At 39.4% G+C, this 21,540-nt stretch overlaps 1 protein-coding gene across 3 annotated transcripts in view; it reads right to left on the bottom strand.

Moving 5' to 3' along the window:
- The window catches only part of HERC5 (HECT and RLD domain containing E3 ubiquitin protein ligase 5), a 49,459-nt gene that overhangs the window by 23,429 nt on the left and 4,490 nt on the right, over positions 1–21,540 (bottom strand). For all 3 annotated transcript variants that reach the window (XM_024356171.2, XM_054683185.2, XM_024356173.3), the window contains exons 4-13: positions 20,494–20,715; positions 19,227–19,318; positions 18,866–18,996; positions 15,663–15,808; positions 14,445–14,521; positions 13,607–13,710; positions 12,198–12,257; positions 10,324–10,417; positions 6,802–6,991; positions 3,223–3,377 (exon numbers count right to left, since the gene is read on the bottom strand). In XM_024356171.2, the coding sequence (XP_024211939.1) occupies positions 3,223–3,377; positions 6,802–6,991; positions 10,324–10,417; positions 12,198–12,257; positions 13,607–13,710; positions 14,445–14,521; positions 15,663–15,808; positions 18,866–18,996; positions 19,227–19,318; positions 20,494–20,715 (1,271 nt within the window). The remainder of the gene's footprint in view (positions 1–3,222; positions 3,378–6,801; positions 6,992–10,323; positions 10,418–12,197; positions 12,258–13,606; positions 13,711–14,444; positions 14,522–15,662; positions 15,809–18,865; positions 18,997–19,226; positions 19,319–20,493; positions 20,716–21,540) is intronic.

Genomic DNA, 21,540 nt, shown 5'->3' with positions numbered 1-21,540 from the left:
CAGTGGCTCTCCTCCAGCCAAGCCTCTTCCCCCAGAATAAGGGGTCTGCAGGGCCAGGGGGACCTGTCTATTTTCAGCCCACACATCCCCTTCTAGATTGGGCTGCATATACCAAGGATCTGGGATTCCATGTTCAAATGGTTCCAAGCCTGCTTCTGGCACAGGCCTCTCCCCGTGCTTGGTCTCTAGAGAGTGAACTATGTCACAACTGAGATCCTCCAGTCTCAGGGTTGGCTACGGAGGGTCTGTGGTGGGAGATGGGATGGAATTCAGACATATGGGCTGAGGTGTCCACATACGGGCATGTGACACCCCTTCTGGTGTGGGGACAAAATCAAGGGAGGAAAAGAAGAGCAGAGGGCTGCATTTAAGCTACTACTTCTCTTTTCTTTTCTTTTCCCTTTTTTTTTTTTTTTTTTTGAGATGGAGTCTTGCTCTGTCACCCAGGCTGGAGTGCAGTGACGCAATCTTGGCTCACTACAACCTCTGCCTCCTGGATTCAAGCGACTCTCCTGCCTCAGCCTCCCAAGCAGCTGGGATTACAGGCATACGCCATCACACCCAGCTAACTTTTGTATTTTTAGTAGAGACGGGGTTTCACTATGTTGGTCAGGCTGGTCTTGAACTCCTAACCTTGTGATCTGCCCGCCTCAGCCTCCGAGCAAAGTGCTGGGATTACAGGCATGAGCCACCACACCCAGCAAGCCACCATTTTTCAATGTAGAATTTTAAGAAGACTGAGATTTCTAAATTCAAACCTGGCCCTCCCTGTCATTATGAAGATTTATTTGTCAAAAGAGGAGGACAGTATATTTTATTTTAACAGTTTGTTAGATAGATTTTTAACCTTTTTAGGCCTCCATTTGTACTCTTCCTCTGGCCTTGGCTATTGTCCTCTTAGAATACTATCTAGGGCAGTTTTGCAGACCTAATCTAGCCCTCTGTTATTTTTATAGTCTTATTGGAACATAGCCACGACCATTCATTTTTGTATTGCCTGTGGCTGCTTTCATGCTACTCCTGAACAACTGAATAGCTGCAGTTGTGACAGAAACCACATGCCTCATAAAGCCTAAAATATTTACTATCTGGTCCTTTCCAGAAAAAAGCTGCCGACTCCTGATTTAGGGTAATAATTTAAAACCTTTATGGGAGAAAAAAAGTTTAAAACAAGACACAAGGAGTAAAATTATATAAAGAAACGGACAGACAAATTTATCTACATTAAAATTAAGAATGTGAGTTTGTCAAAAAACACCATAAAAGCAAAAGACAAGCTATAACTGGGATAAAATATTTGCAACACATATCATTGACAAAGGAGTAGTATCCAAAATAGAAAGAATTCTTGTAAGCACTAAGAAAAAGTCAAATATTGGCCTGGCACAGTGGCTCATACCTTTAAAACCAGGACTTTGGGAGACTGAGGTGGGTCAATCATTTGAGCTCAGGAGTTCGAGACCAGCCTGGGCTACATGGCGAAACCCCATCTCTACAAAAAATATAAAAATTAGCAAGGTTTGGTGGCTTGCACATGTAGTCCAAGCTACTTTGGAGGCTGAAGTGGGAGGATCACAGAAGCCTGGGAGGCAGAGGTTGCAGTGAGCCGAGACTGCGCCACTGCACTCCAGCCTGGATGACAGAGGGAGAACCTGTCTCGAACAAATCAAAACCCTTTACGGGAGAAAAGAAGTTTAAAACAAGACACAAGGAGTAAAAAGAAATGGATTGACAAATTTATCTACAATAAAATTAAGAATGTGAGTTTGTCAAAAAATACCATAAAGCAAAAGACTAGGATACAGTATTTGCAACACATATCATTGACAAAAGAGTAGTGTCCAAAATAAAAGAATTCTATAATCAGTAAGAAAAAGTCAAACATCATTTAAATGAACAAAAGTCAAGGACAGGCATTTCACAGAAGGGGAAACAAATATTGCAATTACAAACATGAAAATATGCTCTAGTGCATTTGAACCAGGGAAATACAATTAAAACCATAATTTGGTATCATTTCCTATCAAAAATATTTTCAAAATGTTAAAGTCAGACATGGAGCAACGGGAATTCTCATCATCTGGAGAGAATTTAAATTGGTCCAACTGCTTTAGAAGTTTGTCACTACCAGTAAAGAACAACACACACATATCCGTAGCTTATCAATTCTAGAATTAGGTATGAAACCCAGAACCAATCCTTGATACAAGAAAACCAAGAGATATGAACAAAAATGTTTATAGCAGCATGTTTTCTCATAGAGGAACTCCCAACAAGACAAAAAAAAAACCACACAAGAATTGCAAACAGCATATATATCTGTCAATATTGGAATGGATAAGCAAAGTATGGTATATTCATACAATGAACTATACTGCAGAGTGAAAATGAATGAAATACAGCCATAAGCATTAATCTGGATGAATCTATAAAACATTGAGTGTAAGAAGCAGTATTCCATTCACATAAATTTTGAAAATAGCAAAATTAAACACCATAGTGTCTAGAAATACATACATATAGTTCTAAAATAGTAAGAGCAAGGGAATGATTATCCCGAAATCCAAGATCATGACTACCTCTGGGAGATGGAGGGGTTGCAACCCATGAGGGGTACACGGTATTTCTAAAGCACACAGGTTATTTCTTTTTTTTTTTTTTTTTTTTTTGAGACGGAGTCTCGCTCTGTCGCCCAGGCTGGAGTGCAATGGCGCGATCTCTGCTCACTGCAAGCTCCACCTCCCGGGTTCACGCCATTCTCCTGCCTCAGCCTCCCGAGTAGCTGGGACTATAGGCGCCCGCCACCACGCCCAGCTAATCTTCTGTATTTTTAATAGAGACGGGGTTTCACCATGTTAGTCATGATTGTCTCGATCTCCTGACCTCGTGATCCGCCCGCCTTGGCCTCCCAAAGTGCTAGGATGACAGGCGTGAGCCAACGCGCCTGGCCCAGCACACAGGTATTTCTAAAGTACTGGAAATGTTTTATTTTTTTAACATGGGTGGTAAGGACACTAATGTTTATTTTATTATTTTTCCTTGAATTCTAAATAGGTATTATATATATATTCCTTTGTATGATGTAATTTTTAAAAAATTAAAAAAATAGCAATATAAACTTCATATGTCTCACACGAGTCTACTTAAAGATTCAAGCCAGCTGAAAGGAAGGGAATTTTTACGGCTAGATAAAAACACAGAGGTTTCTAAAGGAACTCTTACCCTGTGCAGCTTCTTCAACATTTCTAGGAGAGCTTGAACATTACCATTCTCCTCAGCACTTTCATCCCAGTAATCCAACTGGCATATGACGGCTGTTTTAAACATCTGGACCAGTTTGCTGAAAGTGGATTCTTGCAGAGTTGCCCAATACTCTTCTGAGGAACACAAGGAAAGCAAATTTTTTAAAAAATGAGTTTTATTGTGCTTTTTTTTTTTTTTTTTTTTTGAGACAGAGTCTCACCCTGTTGCCCAGGCTGGAGTGCAGTGGCACGATCTCAGCTCACTACATCCTTTGCCTCCCAGGTTCAAGCAATTCTCCTGCCTCACCCTCCTGAGTGGCTGGAATTACAGGCGCCTACCACCATGCCCGGCTAATTCTTGTATTTTTATAGAGACAAGGTTTCACCATGTTGGCCAGGCTGGTCTTGAACTCCTGACCTCAGGTGATCCGCCCACCTTTGCCTCCCAAAGTGCTGGGATTGTAGGCATGAGCCACCTCACCAGCTTATTGGGTATATTTGAGGTCTACAAAATGTAATGGGATACATATAAATAGTAAAATTGTTACTATAGTGAGGCAAATTAACATTTTTTTGGTAGGCCAGGCATGGTGGCTCACACCTACAATCCCAGCACTTTGGGAGGCTGAGGCAGGTGGATTGTCTGAGCTCAGCAGTTCCAGGCTAGCCTGGGCAACATAGAGAAACTCGGTCTCTACCAGAACTACAAAAAATTAGCAGGGCGTGGTGGCACGTCTGTGGTCCCAGCTACTCGGGAGGCTGAGGTGGGAGAACCGCTTGAGACTGGGAGGTGGAGGCTGCAGTGAGCTGAGATTGTGCCAGAGCACTCCAACCTGGGTGACAGAGTAAGACCCCATCTCAAAAAAAAAATATTTTTTTATAGCAAGGACAGCTAACATCTACTTATTTAACAACAATAAAATCCCTAATACGATATGTTATTAACTACAGTCCTCCTGTTGTCTTATCTAGTAGATCTCTAAACTTCTTGATCCTACACATCTGCTTCTTTGTGTCCTTTGACCTACATCTCCACATTTCCTTTCCACCCCCATCCACTAGTAACCACTATTTTATTATCTATCTCTGCATATTTGACCTTCACAAGGAAGGTAAATATAATTATCACGTAATTTTACTTAGATTGTTGAAGGTAAAAAGTAGCCAAAATTTTTTGATACACATGACAAAATATTTTAGTATATATTATAATTACAAAAGCACACTTGTAATAAATTTTTCACTGAATAAATACAATTACTATTACAAGTTTAGAATTTAACTTTCTGGTTGCTTAAGCCCAGGAGTTCAAAGATTACAGTGAGCTACAATTGTACCACTGTACTCCAGCTAGGTGACAGTGAGGTCCTGTCTCTATTAAAAAATACTACTAATAATTTAACATCCTGGAAAAGTTCCTGTACAGTTAATACAACTACAAACTTGATGTAATTAATTTGTGAAAAAATATGAGCAAAATTAATCACATTCTTTGTGCAGATGAAATAGTATAATGTGTTAAAAATTAAATTAAAATTTGTTCGTGATTGCACAACTTTCTTTTTGTGCTTCCAGTCTGAGGTGTTTAACTCTTAGAGAAAACATATTTCAGCATTTTAAAAAACAAAAACCATTTTAAAGTAGCTTTTCATCACTTATCATGTTATCCAGATTTAATAAAACATAAAGAATGGATTTCCTTGAGCTGAATATGCTATGTATGTCAAAAATCCCATTAAACTCTATTCATGCCCCTAGAACTTACTTGCGGTGTACTGGAAATACAGGGATAGGAAACAGTCAGACTATCTGGATGTGGGACAGTCTACAAGACAACTGACCAGGATTCATCCTTCCTTCCTCCTTCATTCCTTCCTTCCCTCCCTCCCTCCCTCCTCCTTCCCTTCCCATCCCCTCCCCTCCCCCACTTCCCCTTCCCCTCCCCCTTCCTTTCTGTTCCCTTCCCTTCCCATCCCCTCCCCTCCCCCACTTCCCCTTCCCCTCCCCCTTCCTTTCTGTTCCCTTCCCTTCACCTTCTCCTTCCCCTCCCCCACTTCCCCTTCCCCTCCCCCTCCCCCTTCCTTTCCCTTCCCTTCCCTTCACCTTCTCCTTCCCCTCCCCCTTCCTTTCCGTTCCCTTCCCTTCACCTTCCCCTCCCCCTCCCTTTCCGTTCCCTTCCCTTCACCTTCCCCTTCCCCTCCCCTTTCCTTTCAGTTCCCTTCCCTTCACCTTCCCCTTCCCTTCCCCTCCCCTTCTCTCTCCCCCCTCCCCCTCCCTTCCCCTTCCCTCCCCTCTCCATCCCCTCCCCCTCCCCTCCCCCTTCCCTTCCCCTTCCCTCCCCTCCCCCTTCCTCCTCTCCCCTCCCCTCCCCTCCCTTCCTTTCTTTTGATTGATTGTATTTTTAGTAGAGATGGGGTTTCACTATCTATCTATCTATCTATTGACTGATTATATTTTTAGTAGAGATGAAGTTTCACCATGTTGGCCAGGCTGGCCTCAAACGAGATTCTTAAAAAAAAAAAAAAAAAAGCTATAAATACTTTTTACTTTTTTTAGGAAAAGAAATTTGAATGACCTAGATATTGGATAATATTATAAAATTATGATTAATTTTCTTAGATATGATAATGATGCCAGGGTAATACAGGATTCCATGTTCTTTTTTTTGGGGGACGGAGTCTCACTCTGTCGCCCAGGCTGGAGTGCAATGGTGTGATCTTGGCTCAATGCAACCTCTGCCTCTCAGGTCAAGCGATTCTCCTGCCTCAGCCTCCCGAGTAGCTGGGATTACAGGCATGCACCACCAAGCCCGGCTAATTTTTGTATTTTTAGTAGAGTCAGGGTTTTGTCATGTTGGCCAGGCTAGTCTTGAACTCCTGACCTCAGGTGATCTGCCTGCCTCAGCCTCCCAAAGTGCTGAGATTACAGGCATGAGCCACCGTGCCCGGCCAGATTCCATGTTCTTAGATGAATGGTGAAATATTATGAGTGAAATCTCATGTCTTCAACTTCTTTTCAAATAGTTCAGTAAAAATAAAATGTAATCTGTACATAAACAGAAAACACAAATGACAACATACTTATTATTGCTGACTCTAATACCATAATTACAAAAGCACAATTGTAATAAACTTTTCAGTGAATAAATACAATTACTATTACAAGTTTAGAACTTAGCATCCTCATCGCTTGAGCCCAAGGGTTTAAGATTACAGCGAGCTATGACTGTACCACTGCACTCCAGCAAGGTGTACCATTTATTGCATATGGTATACCATACTATTCTTTCAACTTCTCTGTGAAATTTTTCATAGTGAAAAGTTGGAAACTAAGGAAATCATGACAAAGCCATGTGTGTATCCAAGGAATCTAAAAAAGTATTAGAATAATCTATTTTAGATGACCATGGTAATTGTTATAGTACCTTTAGAGTATGCTAACAATACGAACTAAAAAAAAAATGAATACATTTCTAAGTATCTTAGTTTTGCCATAACTTTACTAGACATGTCTTTCCACTGAGAAGACAGGTAAAGTATCTTCAAATGATCAAACTTACCCAGAACCAGTGAAGACTGGTCACTCATTTTACAAACAACCTTTGCAAATGGAACCACAAGGCTCTCCCAGTTGTTGGAAATATGCATCACAGGACATTCTGGGAGAAGGAAGAAAATTTCTAAAGCTTCTTGGGGTGGAGAATGAAATGGAAGTCTTTTGAGCAGATTATCTTTGAGGCAGGTGGTTATCTGTGGTCAGAAAGGAACAGGGAAAAGGGATTCAAAACTCAGTAGAAGCAGGGTGCAACTGATGGTAATAAAACAAGGTGTAGGGGCTGGAATGTTATTCTACTACTAAATGAGAATAATCATTGAGTTTTCTAAAACCCCTGTTTACATCCCTTCTCACCTAGCCTCCAAAATACTGGAGGTATTTGGGATATACAATTAGTATTCTCTCCATTCAATTATCAGGGTGCATGAAGGAGATCAAGCACACCTAACCAGCACTTTGGGAGGCCGAGGCAGGCAGATCACAAGGTCAGGAGATCGAGACCATCTTGGCCAACATGGTGAAACCCTGTCTCTACTTAAAATATGAAAATTAGCTGGGCGTGACGGTGCGTGCCTGTAGTCCCAGCTACTTAGGAGGCTGAGGCAGGAGAATCGCTTGAACCTGGGAGGCAGAGGTTGCAGTGAGCCGAGATTGTGTCACTGCACTCCAGGCACAGAGCAAGACTCCATCTCAAAAAAAAAAAAAAAAAAAGAAAGAAAAAGAAAAAAACATGTGCAAGAATTACACTCAATGAACAACAGATTCAGAACTAATAAACAGCCTTCTCAGTCATAAGTACCATATTCTACCCTCTGGTTTACACTATCACACCGTGGGTTTCTTTTTTCAAGAGTAAAAATGCATCAGAACTCCAAAAAGCAGAAAAACAAAACAAAGCAAAAAAAAAAAAAAAAAAAAAGACAAAATCTGAAAATTTCAAGAACAAAATTTAACATAATTCTCATTATCTTCCATAAGAGCAACTGTCTCTACCACAGACTCTAGTTTCTAGCCCCTCCAATTTCCTTATAGTTTCCCCAATTCAGAATGCAACTGTTTAGGAAAAAATGGAATGGAATTCTGAATTTTTGTTATGTGTGCTTAGATCACAGTAATCATTTGTTTAAAATCCCACTATGAAGATAAGCTAGTATTTATGGAATACTTATTACTTGTCAATTATTGTGCTAAGTGATGTACATATATTAATTAGGTCATTTAACCCTTATTATAGTTTCTCCCTAACACAGATGTTATTAATCCCATTTTACTGATGAGAAATCTGTGATTCAGAGAAATTAAGTAACTTGCTCAAGGTCACACAGCTAAGTGGGAATTTCTCTGGATCTTTCTGACTCCAAAGCCCAAATTCTTAATCATTATATTATGAGATAGTGGCTCAGTGATATCTGTAAATGTACGAATTGTTATAATTACCTATTTTTATATTAAAACATTATATTGGACTCCTACGATGAGATTCGGTCTTTGGAGTTACGTATACCTGACAACTCTATTTCAACATCTTATTAGTACACACGCATTCTACCTCCTTGCTCATCATCAGACACAACCTCAAGCCTCCTCACCTATTCCAAACCCTTAGAATTACTGTGATACCCTCGAGCCAGTCCTATTGTCTGACACGCTGTGCTTTGGCATACGCTTTTCTAGCTGCCTCGAATATCCTTCCACGTGAGCACCTGGTAAGATCTTAATTCCTCTGGGCAACTTGTTTTGAGTAAAAAGAGCTAACCATTCACTGCCCTAATAATGACTCAATTCATCCAAAAATATTGCACACAGGCTACATTCTAAGCCAGGCACTAGTGAAGACAGTGAGGTGTAAAACACACCAGGTCTTTGCACTGATGTATGCATGTATGTATCTGTCTCCCTTACTACACCATGAGCTTCTAAAGCACAGGGAGTATGTCTCTTTTATTCTTCATCAAGAGTCATCATTACAGTGCCCAGCACACAGCAAGTATTCAAATGTTTGCTGAATAAATGAACACATGCCAAAGGTCTGAGAGTCCGTATCGCAGAACCTCAAGATAGAAAGAAACATTACAGGTCTTCTAATCCAATCATCTTATTCTGAAACAATGGAGGCCAAGGATGCCCTATGATTATTTCATTTACATACCATATGTTCTTTTTGTGGCACAATCAAGGTATAATTAGTAAACAGAAGGAGCCCTTAATGATGAACTGATCCAATCCCTTCCCTTCACAGACGCACAAAAGGGCTTCTATTTTTGGTAATCTTTCCATGGTTGTATTTAGTAGCAATGACTCAGAATCTTACAGAAAGAAAGTTAAACTGGCCCCCACAGGAGGATTTTAGAAAACAAAAGAAAATGAGCTCTAACAAATGTTGATGAAATAGTCCACTGAGTAGTTTCTGGGTTGTTGATACAGGCAGCACTAAGTGTTGCAGGGTCCCAATAAAGGTACATAATTAGGGAACCATTTCACCTCGGACCCCCAGTGGGGCTGTGGTTCTACCAAAGTTAAGAGAACTGAACTTTCCATCTTTCCTTGAAAGAAAGGAGCGCATGAGAAAACTTGCAGCTGAAATAGAAAATGCTAGTTGTGGCAAACAGAGCAAGTGCGGGAGCTGAAAGGAGGAAGGGTGAGAGATCAAAGATTGAGAGGGAAAGAGAAGAGGGATATGAACACAGAGAGAGATTAAAAAGCGGGGTGAGGCTAGAGGGAGGAAGGAGGGGAGGAGGGAAGGAGAGAGAAAGAAAGACCCAGTGCGACCCAGAGAGAAAAAAATGGAGAGTAGAACAGAAAGTAGTATCCCCATATCAACCAGTAAAATAAAATAGGGAAATAATAAAGACTACATTAAGAAAAACTAAATTAATAAACGAAGCATGCAGTAAGCCGAGATCGCACCACTGGACTCCAGCCTGGGCAACAAAGTGAGACTCCGTCTCCAAAAAAATAAAAATAAAAATAAAGGAAGCATGTTTGGAGCACCTGCAAAAAGAAAACCTAAAGATAGTAGTAACAGTGCTGAAACAGGAAGCAATCATCCCATAAGGAACAAGAACATTCTAGAATCTACAGAAAAGTAGAATGGAAAAAAAAAAAAAGAATCCAGGCAGTCCCTGGTGAGAGGGATATTCATATCAGAAAAAATGTTCTCATTTCTACATTTATGCTTTGCATATAAAATGTTCTTATTCTAGTGTACCAATCTCAACAAATCCTTAATCATCTTCCTAAAGCCCTGAGTTGAAAAACTTCCCTCTACGAATGTGTATGCATATATGTGTATGTGTGTTTGTGTACAGACACACTATTTAGAATATCTGTAACCTGTGTGACTACTATGCCAACTATTTCACCCTAAAAGGGCAAACTCCTAAATGTTATCTGAGTTTAACTTAATCTGAATATGCTACAAGGTCTCGGAGAATCCCTTAACACAAAACATTTCTTCTGAAATTTTGAGTTCTTATAAGAAATATTCTGGTGTATTTTCTTTCTCCACATAACAATCTGAAGATACCATGTTAGTAATCCAGTCCTTTTGGGTTAACTCCTTGAAGATGTTTCTTGCTTTATTTAAGTCCAAATAAACAGGCATCATTTCTGTAGTTCTTCTGTAGAAGAAAGATAAATTAAGTATTTTGTTAGATTATCTCCCTAGATGCAAAGTTTCTTCTAGAGCTTGCCCCATTTCAACAAAATTACCTTTTTTCTCAAGTGTGTAACTATAATAAATTGTCTAAATCCAAATGCAATGTAGTAAACAACATGATTTTTTCTAAAATACCAAAAAATATCAAGGCTGCTTTAACTGTATATACCATAAGACTTTAACTCAGATGCTGTCTTATCTGTAATAGATTTAAAAAATTAATATTTCCCAGTTTAAAAAAAATAGCCACAGAGGGAGGCTGAGACAGGATAATCGCTTGAGCTTGAGAGGTCAAGGCTGCAGTGAGTTGTGAACATGCCACTGTACTCCAGCCTGGGTGACAGAGCAAGATCCTGCCTCAGAAAAAGAAAGAAAGAAAAAAAGAAAAGAAAGAAGGAAGGGAAGGAGGGAGGGAGGGAGGGAGGGAGGAAAGAAGGGAGGGAGGAAGGGCGGGCCATAGAAAAAAGATAAAGGTTTTTCGAAGGAAGGAAGGAAGAAAGGACTGACCACAGGAAGGAAGGAAGACAGAAAAAAGATAAACATTTTTCCCATTTCTAAAAAATACATCCATTTCTTCCCGTTAAATGGACTGAAAAGTGGGAACCAAAAGAGAGGGCTTCTGACCAATAATTTCTTAGTACTTCAATAATTTCTTAGTACTTCAATATAAAGTTATTAATGAAATGTTTAAGTATCTTCTCATGGAAGACCTTCTAATGGAAGGTCATGCAGCCATTAAAATTATGTTACCAGCTGGGTGCGGTAGCTCACATCTATAATCCCAACACCAGGAGGCCGAGGTGGGAGGACTCCTTGAGGCCAGGAGTTCAAGACCAGCCTGGGCAACATAGCAAAGCTGCTGTCTTTACAAAAGCTAAAAAATTAGCAGGAGGTGGTGGCACGTGCCTGTAGTCCCAGCTACGTGGAAGGCTAAGGTGGGAGTTTTGCTTGGGCCCAAGAGTTTGATGATGCTTGAGCCCAAGAACCAAGATGCTGTAACTCCAGCCTGGGTGATGGAGTGAGACCTTGTCTCAAAAAAAAAAAAAAAAAAAAAAAAATTACCAAAAAAGATAGAATAAAATGTAAAATGGGCAAACATTAAGTAGAAAACAATGTATAAACAATATGATCCAGCTGGGCATGGTGGCTTACACCTGAAATCTCAGCACTTGGGGAGGCCAAGGCTGGTAGATTGCCTGAGCTCAGGAGTTCGAGACCAGCCTGGCCAACATGGTAAAACTCTGGCTCTACAAAAAAAATACAAAAATTAGCTGGGTGTAGTGCCATGTGTCTGAAGCCCCAGCTACTCAGGCTGAGGTGGGAGGACTGCTTGAGCCTAGGAGGCAGAGGTTACAATGAGCCAAGATCACACAACTGCATTAAAGCATGGGCAACGACAGGGCAAGACCCTGTCTCAAAAAAAAAAAAGAAAAAAAGAAAAAAACAAAAAACCAGTATGATCTCATTTTTTTTAAAAGAATACATTTGCATGAAAAAATATAATCATATACGTAAGTGCTAGCTATTACTCTTAAGTGATGGATTATGGAAGATTTTCACTTTCTTTTTATTGTGTGTATTTTTGACATTTTCTACAGCAAACATATATTTACTTTTGTTAAAAAAAATTTTTAAAAAGGGATGAACACACAGCTAATTATTTTACTCTCCAATCATTTTTTTATCCTCTTTCACGGTACTCTTAATACAATTTAATACAATTAATTTATTACATATATTACCTTTTCCTTAAAAAACTTCCAGTTAGACAAGCAGGAGATGAAAATATCTCTTGGATTTCCCTATATTAGTAATAAGACACTGGTTAAACCAAATCACATGGTATACATACATACAGCCTCTTTCTGTACAGCATGAGACATGATAAATACAACATCTTATAACTATCCTTCCAACTTCTCCATTTGTCTCCTATCTGTATGCATATTATCTTGGCTTGGCTTCTAAAAGTCCATTCTGTTTGGTAAATCTCAAAATTTCAGTGGCAAACATGGGAAATAAAAAAGTTTATACATACTCAGAGAAGCCTCAAATAAAGAGGAAAGGCTTGATTTATGGTCAGAACTTTCTTGAACAAACAAAATACTCCCACCCCACCAACTATGCAAGTCCTATTTATTTCTATTCCACTGAAGTAGAAATAAATTACCAGAAATTAAATGGGGGAAGGAGTATGCTCAGTTTCATCTTAGAAGTAGTTGTACAGTTCTTATTTATGCTCTGCAAATTATGATGCAACTATTTTGTGCAACTACTTTGTACAATCATTTTCCAGAATTAGAAAGCCATACCTAAAAATATTTCTAAAAGATGATGTTTGTAAGAATAGGTAGGAGTTCTGTAAACCTATAGGAGTTCTATGGTTTAGAGAAGAATGGTACAAATTGTTCAGCTAAGACTAACAGGTACACAAACTAATGGTTCCAGGATCAAATGGGATTGGGAAACACTATAGACTGTATTTTCTGGCCAGAGAGTCACAATATACATAAAGAGAGGCCTGGAGAAGCCCTACAGTAAAGAAAGCTGTCCTCATGGCGCTTACATGCTAGTTGTGATGGGTTAGTTTTATATGTCAACTTGGCTAGGCCATGGTACCAAGATATTTGGTCAAATATTATTCTGGATGTTTCTATGAAAGTATTTTTTTAGATGAGATTAACATTTAAAATGGTAAACTGAGTAAAGCACTTGAACAAGTGAATAAAAAGAAAGGACCTTCCATAATGTGAGTGAGCCTCATCCAGTTGAAGGCCTTAAGAGAAAAGGCTGAGGTCACCCAAAGAAGAGGAAATTCTGCTTTTAGATTGCCTTCAGACTTGAGCTGCAACATCAACTCCTCCCCAAGTCTCCAGCCTGCTGGCCTGCCCTACAGATTTTGGACTTGCCAGCCCCTACAATCTCATAAGCCAATTCCTTAAAATAATCTCTCTCTCTCCCCTCCATAGATACATAGATGGACAGACAGACATGATAGAGATAAAGATAGAGACAGAAATACACACATATCCTATGAGTTTGTTTCTCTGGAAAACCCTGACTACAAAATCTCATATTGCTGTGCAGAACCAGTTTGGGAAATGATACTTGAGAGTGATATATAAGCAGAGAGTCAGATGGTGGGGTGTACCTTTTTGTGCTCTGCCACCGTTTAGTCTCCACATCAGCAATCCATCTCTTTACAGTCCCTTCATTCAGTGTAGGAATTGTCCTCTTCAGATTAACATATGAATTCTGTAAACAAACAGGAAAGTAAAATACAATAATTTAGACACATCAGAGATAGGCACCCAACTTTTAGGTACACTCTAGAGAGTAAAACTGACTTTTAAATATGTGTAATACAGCCCTGGGACAATCACAAAGTGATACTCAACCAATAAGTAATCAATCATTTGCCTGGTTGCCACTTTCTTGTCCAAGGGGGCTTAGACTGAAAGTAAATTTCTTTGAGGACTCAACACTCAGCACTTTATACAAATACAATCAAATTAAACTGAACATCAGACAGCCTTGAAGGGAAGGGAAGATCCTGAAAGAGCTGTGTGCAGAAGTGTGAGGAACTCGATTTCACTTGGTGAAGTAGGGCAAGGAAGTTATGGACTTTTTATTTGCAAGCCCATGAACCTTGGTGTCTTTCTTAGTACTGGCCTGCAAAGTCATTTTTAGAATCTGTCACTCTGTTGTTTGCAAGGATGCTGACCAAACATCATTGGCAAGTAGCCCCCAAAAGGTAAGTATAGTCTATGGAAATCACACCGATTAGACATTCACCAGAGAAAAATCTGCTGATTTTTGTGGGAAAATACTGATGTAGTTTAGACAATAAAGGATCAGTAATGTCCAGCTATCCCCCAAAAAGTCAGCCTGGTAAACTGATGATTTTGGAATTCACCAAACTTGGATACTAGAACCCTTAGTTTTGCTGAAAATACCAGGTTATAGAACACCTGGAGATCTATTTTTACCTCTTTCTTTATCCAGAGCAAAATGCTTTGATTCCCTCCAGCAATCATTATTAACTCCTTTTCTGAGGTATGGCTTTCTGAAAGGATGCACAAAGAGTAAGAGTTTTAGAAAGTCATTTGGCACAAACATGCATGTTCAATTTAAATAACTTCAGATTCTTCTTAAACGTAGTCATCTTTTCTTCTTAATAGACAAAACTTAGTACATTTTCCGCCAATTAAGAAGCTGAAATACATATCCTTTGGAGTAAAGTCTAGTTGGCAAACATAGGTAATTCACAAGGTGGACAAGTGACATCAGTTTAATATACATAATATAAATATTTATATATAAAATGCAAATATTTGATTAGCTAAATGCTATCAGTTTAATTCAACTCCCATTACTAAAAACCATGTTTTCAAGATTTAACCAATGACTGCTGGCTATAAAGAATATAAGTACTTTAAGCCCATGTAACTGTTATAAGGAATCAAAGATAATACATGCTGCTTAAGGTAATAACTCTGTTCGTTTTCCTACAAGAAATGAGTAAATTTTGTTACTTGAGGTCACCACTAAGCTTTCAGAAACAAGTAACAGAAATGCTCCAAGGTGCTTCTACAATGGAGTGTTTCAGAGCTCAGACTCTGAGGTCATAAAGGGCACGGGTTCAACTCCAGACAAACCACTTACTGGCCATGATTAAGTGGCTAACCCTTTTCTCTCCAAGTCTCTTTATCCTCCAGTAAAACAGGAGTGACAGAATATACCTCCCAGGAACTGTTACAAGGATTGGTGAGATAACACAAGTAAGTGCTGAGCACAGTTCAGTGCCAGGTATACGTTGATTGCTCATTATTCTGAGGGTTTTATATGACTGTGGACCAACTTAACCAGGGCAACCAGCCAATTACAAGAATTAGTAAACAACTAATTACAAGAATTAGTAAGTCTCTTGCAAACTGGAATGAGAGCTGCGTATGCCTCTGAATCCATTGTCTATTTTATCATTTAAATTCACATTAATCCTAATCTGAAGGAGTAATATAGAATAATTATTTTGCCTCAATAAATTAGACTGACTCTTGAATTGTTTACCAGTAAAAAATGAAACCAGTATTTAGAGAAACTCCCTTCATAGTCATATGTTGCTTTCTTTGCCACATTACCTAGTTAGAAAAATCATTTTCTCTAAAAAGATACTATGCCAAACCCTATGTTCCTATAGAATTTACCAAGTTTGAGTTCTTCACTTGATGATACTTTCACTGGAAGCGGCATCAGCTGGTCACGTGTTCCACCATTTCCCAGTTGTCCATCTTTTCCAGAACCAAAGGAAAAGACCTTTCCCAAATCAGAAACATAGGCAAGTGTGTGCCACCTATTAAATAAAAGCACATATGGTCAATTCTTAATTATCCACAATGATGAGAGTGTTTAGCAATACAGTAAATTGCCAAAACTATGTTACCCAGTAAGAGTGAAACTAAACATCTCTTAAAGGATGAAAACCATCTGGAAACCAAGAAATCAACATGTACCTGAAAAGACTTTGGAACCCAAAGGCCACTCAAGACCATGATGTCATACTTTGGCAAATGGTGTTCCCTTTGTTGAAACAAGCACCTCCCCTTGCCCTCTGCTCATTTTTCAACATCAGTTTGAGTCACCACCTCTTGGAAACCATCTCTGAGTCCCTTCTCTTTCCATCCTGGAAGACTCAGTTGAGTTCCCACTTAATTTCTCAAAGACCCTTACCACACTGATTTTCCTATTGATTTGCTGGTTTGTATATTCCACTATACTGTTGTGTAGCAAGGAATCTGCCTTGCCCAGAGAGGTCTGGCTGGTGCCCTGTTCCTAGGAGGTAACCTCTAAACCCACAGAATTCCCTAAGTGATAGAGGAGAGTCTTTATTATTCATGGCAGGATCCTGGGAGAGCTCTCCTGGCCTGTGATGTAAATCAGACCTACAGGAGGGCAGTGCTGGAGATTAAGTTTAACTATCCGGGCAATGATTTAACCAATCATGCCTCAGCAATAAAACCCCTCAATTTAGGCGGGGTGTGGTGGCTCATGCCTGTAATCCCAGCACTTCCAAGGCAGTAGGATACTTTGAACCCAGAAGTTTAAGACCAGCCTGGCCAATATAAGGAGACCCTATCTCTACAACAAATTTAAAAATTAGCTGGGCATGGTGGACCTGTGGTCCCAGCTACTCAGGAGGCTGAGGCAGGAGGATTGCTTGAGCCTGGGAGGTCAAGGTTGCAGTAAGCCATGATAGCACCACTGCAGTCCAGCCTGGGTGACAGAGTGAGAACTTGTCTCAAAAAAAAAAAAAAAAAACCACCAAACCAAAAACAACTCTTGACTTGGTCTTGACTTGGGTGAACTTCTCTGACTAGATGGCAGATTATGTACATCCTGTACCCTGTCTGCAAAAAAAAAAAAACCAGAAAAAACAAAAACAACTCTCAACTTGGGTGAATTTCTCTGATTGGTTGGCAAATTCTGTATGTCCTGTCACATTATCAGGCCAGAAGAGATAACACCATCCACCTGCTCCAAGGGGAGGTGACAGCCACAAGCTCAGCATTTGCAGCCCTCCTAGACCCTGCCCTTATGTGTCTTCCTTTGACTGGTACTAGTTTGTATCCTTTTCTTGTAATAAATGTGACTATGAGCATAATAGCTTTTAGTAAGTTCGTGAATCTTTCCAGTGAATTGTCCTGTTAGTAGGGGTATTGCCCTGATGCGCATTAAGACAGATCTCCAACTTGCCTCCTTCTCTTGTAATACATGCTACTCAAAAGGATTGTATGTAATGAAGAATCCAAAGAGGTGATAAGACTGCTTTGGTTAAGAGATACCGAATGAGGTATAAATATTGAAGAGAACGTTTCTTTGGTGAAGAGACTCATATTCCGATAATTTGGTCTACCTTAATAATATTACCCATTTATGTAATTCTACTCCAAGATCATAAGAAAATATGCCTACAGACTGAAAGTATTCATGCTAGTTTTTTATAAGAATGGTTTCAGTAAACTAACAAATGAACTCAACATTCAAATACAGTCTGAATTTTGCTCTACATTTAGTGAGGGAAAAACTGCCCAAAAGAATAAGTGTATATGGGGGAAAATATTTTTTAACCCTACCAACTTCCAACATCCCTCTGGCAAGACGTGGACTGATATATCTGATAATCAAAAAAATTAAATAGTGGCGTGGTGGCTCACCCCTGTAATCCCAACACTCTGAGGGGTCAAGGCGAGCAGATCACCTGAGGTCAGGAGTTCAAGACCAGCCTGGCCAACATGGTGAAACCCCGACTCTACTAAAAATACAAAAATTAGCCGGTTGTGGCCGGGTGCAGTGGCTCATGCCTGTAATCCCAGCACTTTGGGAGGCCGAGGCAGGTGGATCACAAGGTCAGGACATCGAGACCATCCTGGCTAACACGGTGAAACCCCGTCTTTACTAAAAATACAAAAAATTAGCCAGGCGTGGTGGCGGGCGCCTGTAGTCCCAGCTACTCCGGAGGCTGAGGCAGAAGAATGGTGTGAACCCAGGAGGCGGAGCTTGCAGTGAGCCGAGATTGCGCCACCACACTCCAGCCTTTGCAACAGAGCGAGACTCCATCTCAAAAAAAAAATAATAAATAAATAAAATTTAAAAATTAGCCAGTTGTGGCAGTGCACGCCTGTAATCCTAGCTATTTCAGAGGCTGAGGTGGGAGAATAACCTGAGCCTGGGAGGCGGAGGTTGCAGTGAGCTGAGATTGCGTCACTGCACTCCAGCCTGGGCGACAAAGCAATACTCTGCCTCAAAAAACAAAAAACAAAAAACAAAAAACAAACAAACAAGAAAACCAAAAAACCTTTAAATAAACTAAGGAGTCTGAGCAAGACATTTTACCTTTCTTTTCTAAAAAGGAGCTGTGAAAATTAAACTTCTTAGGAATATTTCACTCAAACCATCACTGACTATGTCTTATACTTTACTGTGATCTGGGCAGGCTACAATGAAAGAACTCTGGTAATTAAAAAGTATGTTGGCCGCAAGGCATTGTCAGAGAGGGTGATTACATTTAATGAATAATCCTTTGTGATTTACACTTTATTTTTCCCAAATAAACAATTAATGACTTATTTTTTTTAAGACAAAAGTGCACCTGAATAGTTACAAAGGTACTTCACTAAGGAGACAGCAGAAAGTGAACTGTATCTGCTCATTAAAAAAAAAAAAAAAATCAAAGAAAACAACCATGTATAGTAAAAGGGGTATTACATTTATCTAAATAATATAAATTAAGCATTTTCACTGATTTGAAAATGTTTGATACATCTCAAAGAAACTGAAAGAAATGTTATTAAATTACTATCTAGTTTGCTGCACTCATTTTATCAATTCTTATTGATACTTTACAACTTACCTTCCACATGCTATCTGAGTCACTCTATACTCAACAAGCTCAGCCACCAAACAGGGTCTTAGCTCATTCTGTGTTGAATTATGACCTAGTTGCCCATGTTTTCCAGCACCGAAAGTAAACAGCAGCCCATCCTAAGGAAAGGGAATGTCATATCAGATGCTAGAAAAATAAAATAAAAAAGTAGTATTCACTGATGCAAAGTGAATCACTAATAAATAGCACTGTCAAAGTAAAGCTCCTAAATATCAGAAGGACAGTCCTACATACAGAAGTGATGACCTTTCTTCTCTGGGAAACACTAACTTCCCATACAAACTGTTCTTCTAAAAATACAGCCAAAAAGAGACAAGAGTACACCCACCTGTGTGAGTAGGGCACTGTGAGAGCCACCACAAGCGACAAATTCAACTTTCTGATTGTCTAGTCCTTCAATAAGGGATGGATAATCTTTACCTATGTAAGGAAAAAAATAGCTGAAGTGACCAAAAGGAAATGCTGAGTTTCACACTGGAGTTACCTGGACTGCTGCTTCTCAACCCAGTGACAACAGTTCTCATGATATTCTGACAAGAAAGGCTCTATGTTGCCATGTTTAGGATCAAGTTCTACGCCTCAGGGTGAAGGTGGGACCAGTGGCCAAAAGGATCACACTTAGGGGCACCCACCTGTGAAAGGGTCAAACCACTTCCCAAAGCCTGTTCTCAGTTATGACTTGATTCACTTTAATTGCAGCACATTAGATATTTCCAACAGCCATCTAGAATTACTTTTAATGAACATAGCAATTCCTTTCTTTCAAATTATCTACTAGTGTCATCACCTGACACTACCTCTTCTTTTCTTCATGATTATTTTCATGTCAAAAGCACTCAGAGATTCAGCCAAAGTAGTTTAATGGCCGCTTTATTCTCTTCTCTCCTTTGAATATTTTTCTAACACTGACTTATGGGCTATTCTGTGTAATGACCATTGCACTGTGTCAGGGAGAAATGAGTAACCAGTGATCCAGGGTAATGCATACAGTACCACAGCTGGGTAAAGCAGCAGAATTTCTTACACCTGAAAACTTTTAATGAGTTGTTTGGGATCATGAGAAATTTCACCATCGGCTTTGTTCAATAATGGAAATTACATGTTTCTTCATGTGTGTTTACAGACATAATTGATACCTTATAGAATAAGATCAGGATATGTGAGTTCTTAAATATAATTTTAGTATTCTTTTGTAATAATACACTAACAGACTTTAAGTGCAAAGGCTTTAAAGGTCATCTCATCCAAACTTGTCACTTGACAGAAAAAGCAAATGAGGTCTAGAGAAAAGTTTAGTGACTGGGCAAGGCTTGCAGTTAGTAAACTGCAAAGTGGGAATCAGAATCCAGGTTCTCATCCCTAATTCAATGCCCTTTCCCGTCTCACACACAGCCCTGAAATATGTCTCAATTACAGTAACAACTTCCACACTATGTATGCCTCTTGGACTGATTCTGCCCTGAAGACAGAGAGGTAATCAGGAAGAGCAGTGAAAATGAAAGTGAAGATTTGAACCATTTTTGACAGGGAGGTCCATTAAATTCATCTAACAAGTATATCTGTTGGTAATAGGAATCTGAGAATGTGTTCCATACTCTCAGTGTGGCCCAGGCCTAGTTGTCCAAATTCATTTTTTCCCCATGAATAAATGTTGCCAGACATGGATAAGGCCATGCTGTGGGCTTCTCCGGCAGAAATCTGAGCCAAGGGTACTCCTGCGAGGTGCTCCACAATCTGTGGTGTGGTGGTTGAGGGAAATTTCCTTCCAACTCCAAGCTGCCCATGCAGGTTCTGTCCCCAGGCAAAAAGCTCACCACCTTGACATAAACAAAGCAAATGCTGTTTTATTCCATTTAAAATGCAGCAGACATTACCCTAAAGCATTATGCATGCTCTACATAGTATAATATCACAATATTGTACCTTTGCACTGATGGTACTCTCAGTTACCCTATGTCTGCCACAGAAAAACACAGAATCTTCTCTTTAGCAGTGACAGTTACACTTCCTTATCCCTCACTTCAAAAGTGAAGCTATTTGAACATATTAAATAATATCTTCAACATAATAAATTTGATTATAAATCAAATTCAAGAAATATTTACTTTAAAACACTCAGAGGATGGGCCCATGAAAAACAGAAGCAATCTACCTCTACGAAAAACCCCAGCGCTACTGTTTTCTCTCATGTGCCTAATGATCCCAAATAAACAACTGTAAAATTCATTTGAAATTACAAGATCCCAAATAAACAACTGTAAAATTAATTTCAAATTACAGTTTCTTGAACGAGTCAGTTTCTTCTTCCATTAACTGAATATATGGAGCACATTTTTTAGGGAGCGTTCTTAGATGTTATCTGATAGAGCTGACAATATCTAATAGAGTCTAAAAAAATACACCAGAGAACTAAGGTTTACTGGAATCTCTTTGCAAGATATTGTGCAGGATGTGGTGGGAAGCAGAGCCTCTCCTTCACACACAATTTTCATGCACCTGTCAACCACCAGGAATATAATGATGAGCATGACCAGTTTCTTTTCTTGCTTCCCCAACTTTTATTCTTTCTGTACTGTGATTTACTAGTAATAAACTCTGAATATCCCTTTACCCTTGTACATACAAGCCTCTAGACCCTGGGC

The sequence above is a fragment of the Pan troglodytes genome, chromosome 3 (genome assembly GCF_028858775.2).
Source record: "Pan troglodytes isolate AG18354 chromosome 3, NHGRI_mPanTro3-v2.0_pri, whole genome shotgun sequence".
In the NCBI taxonomy this organism is placed as follows: Eukaryota; Metazoa; Chordata; class Mammalia; order Primates; family Hominidae; genus Pan; species Pan troglodytes.
Note: the sequence above shows the minus strand (reverse complement) of the source record. Positions and strands in the feature narration are given on the sequence as shown.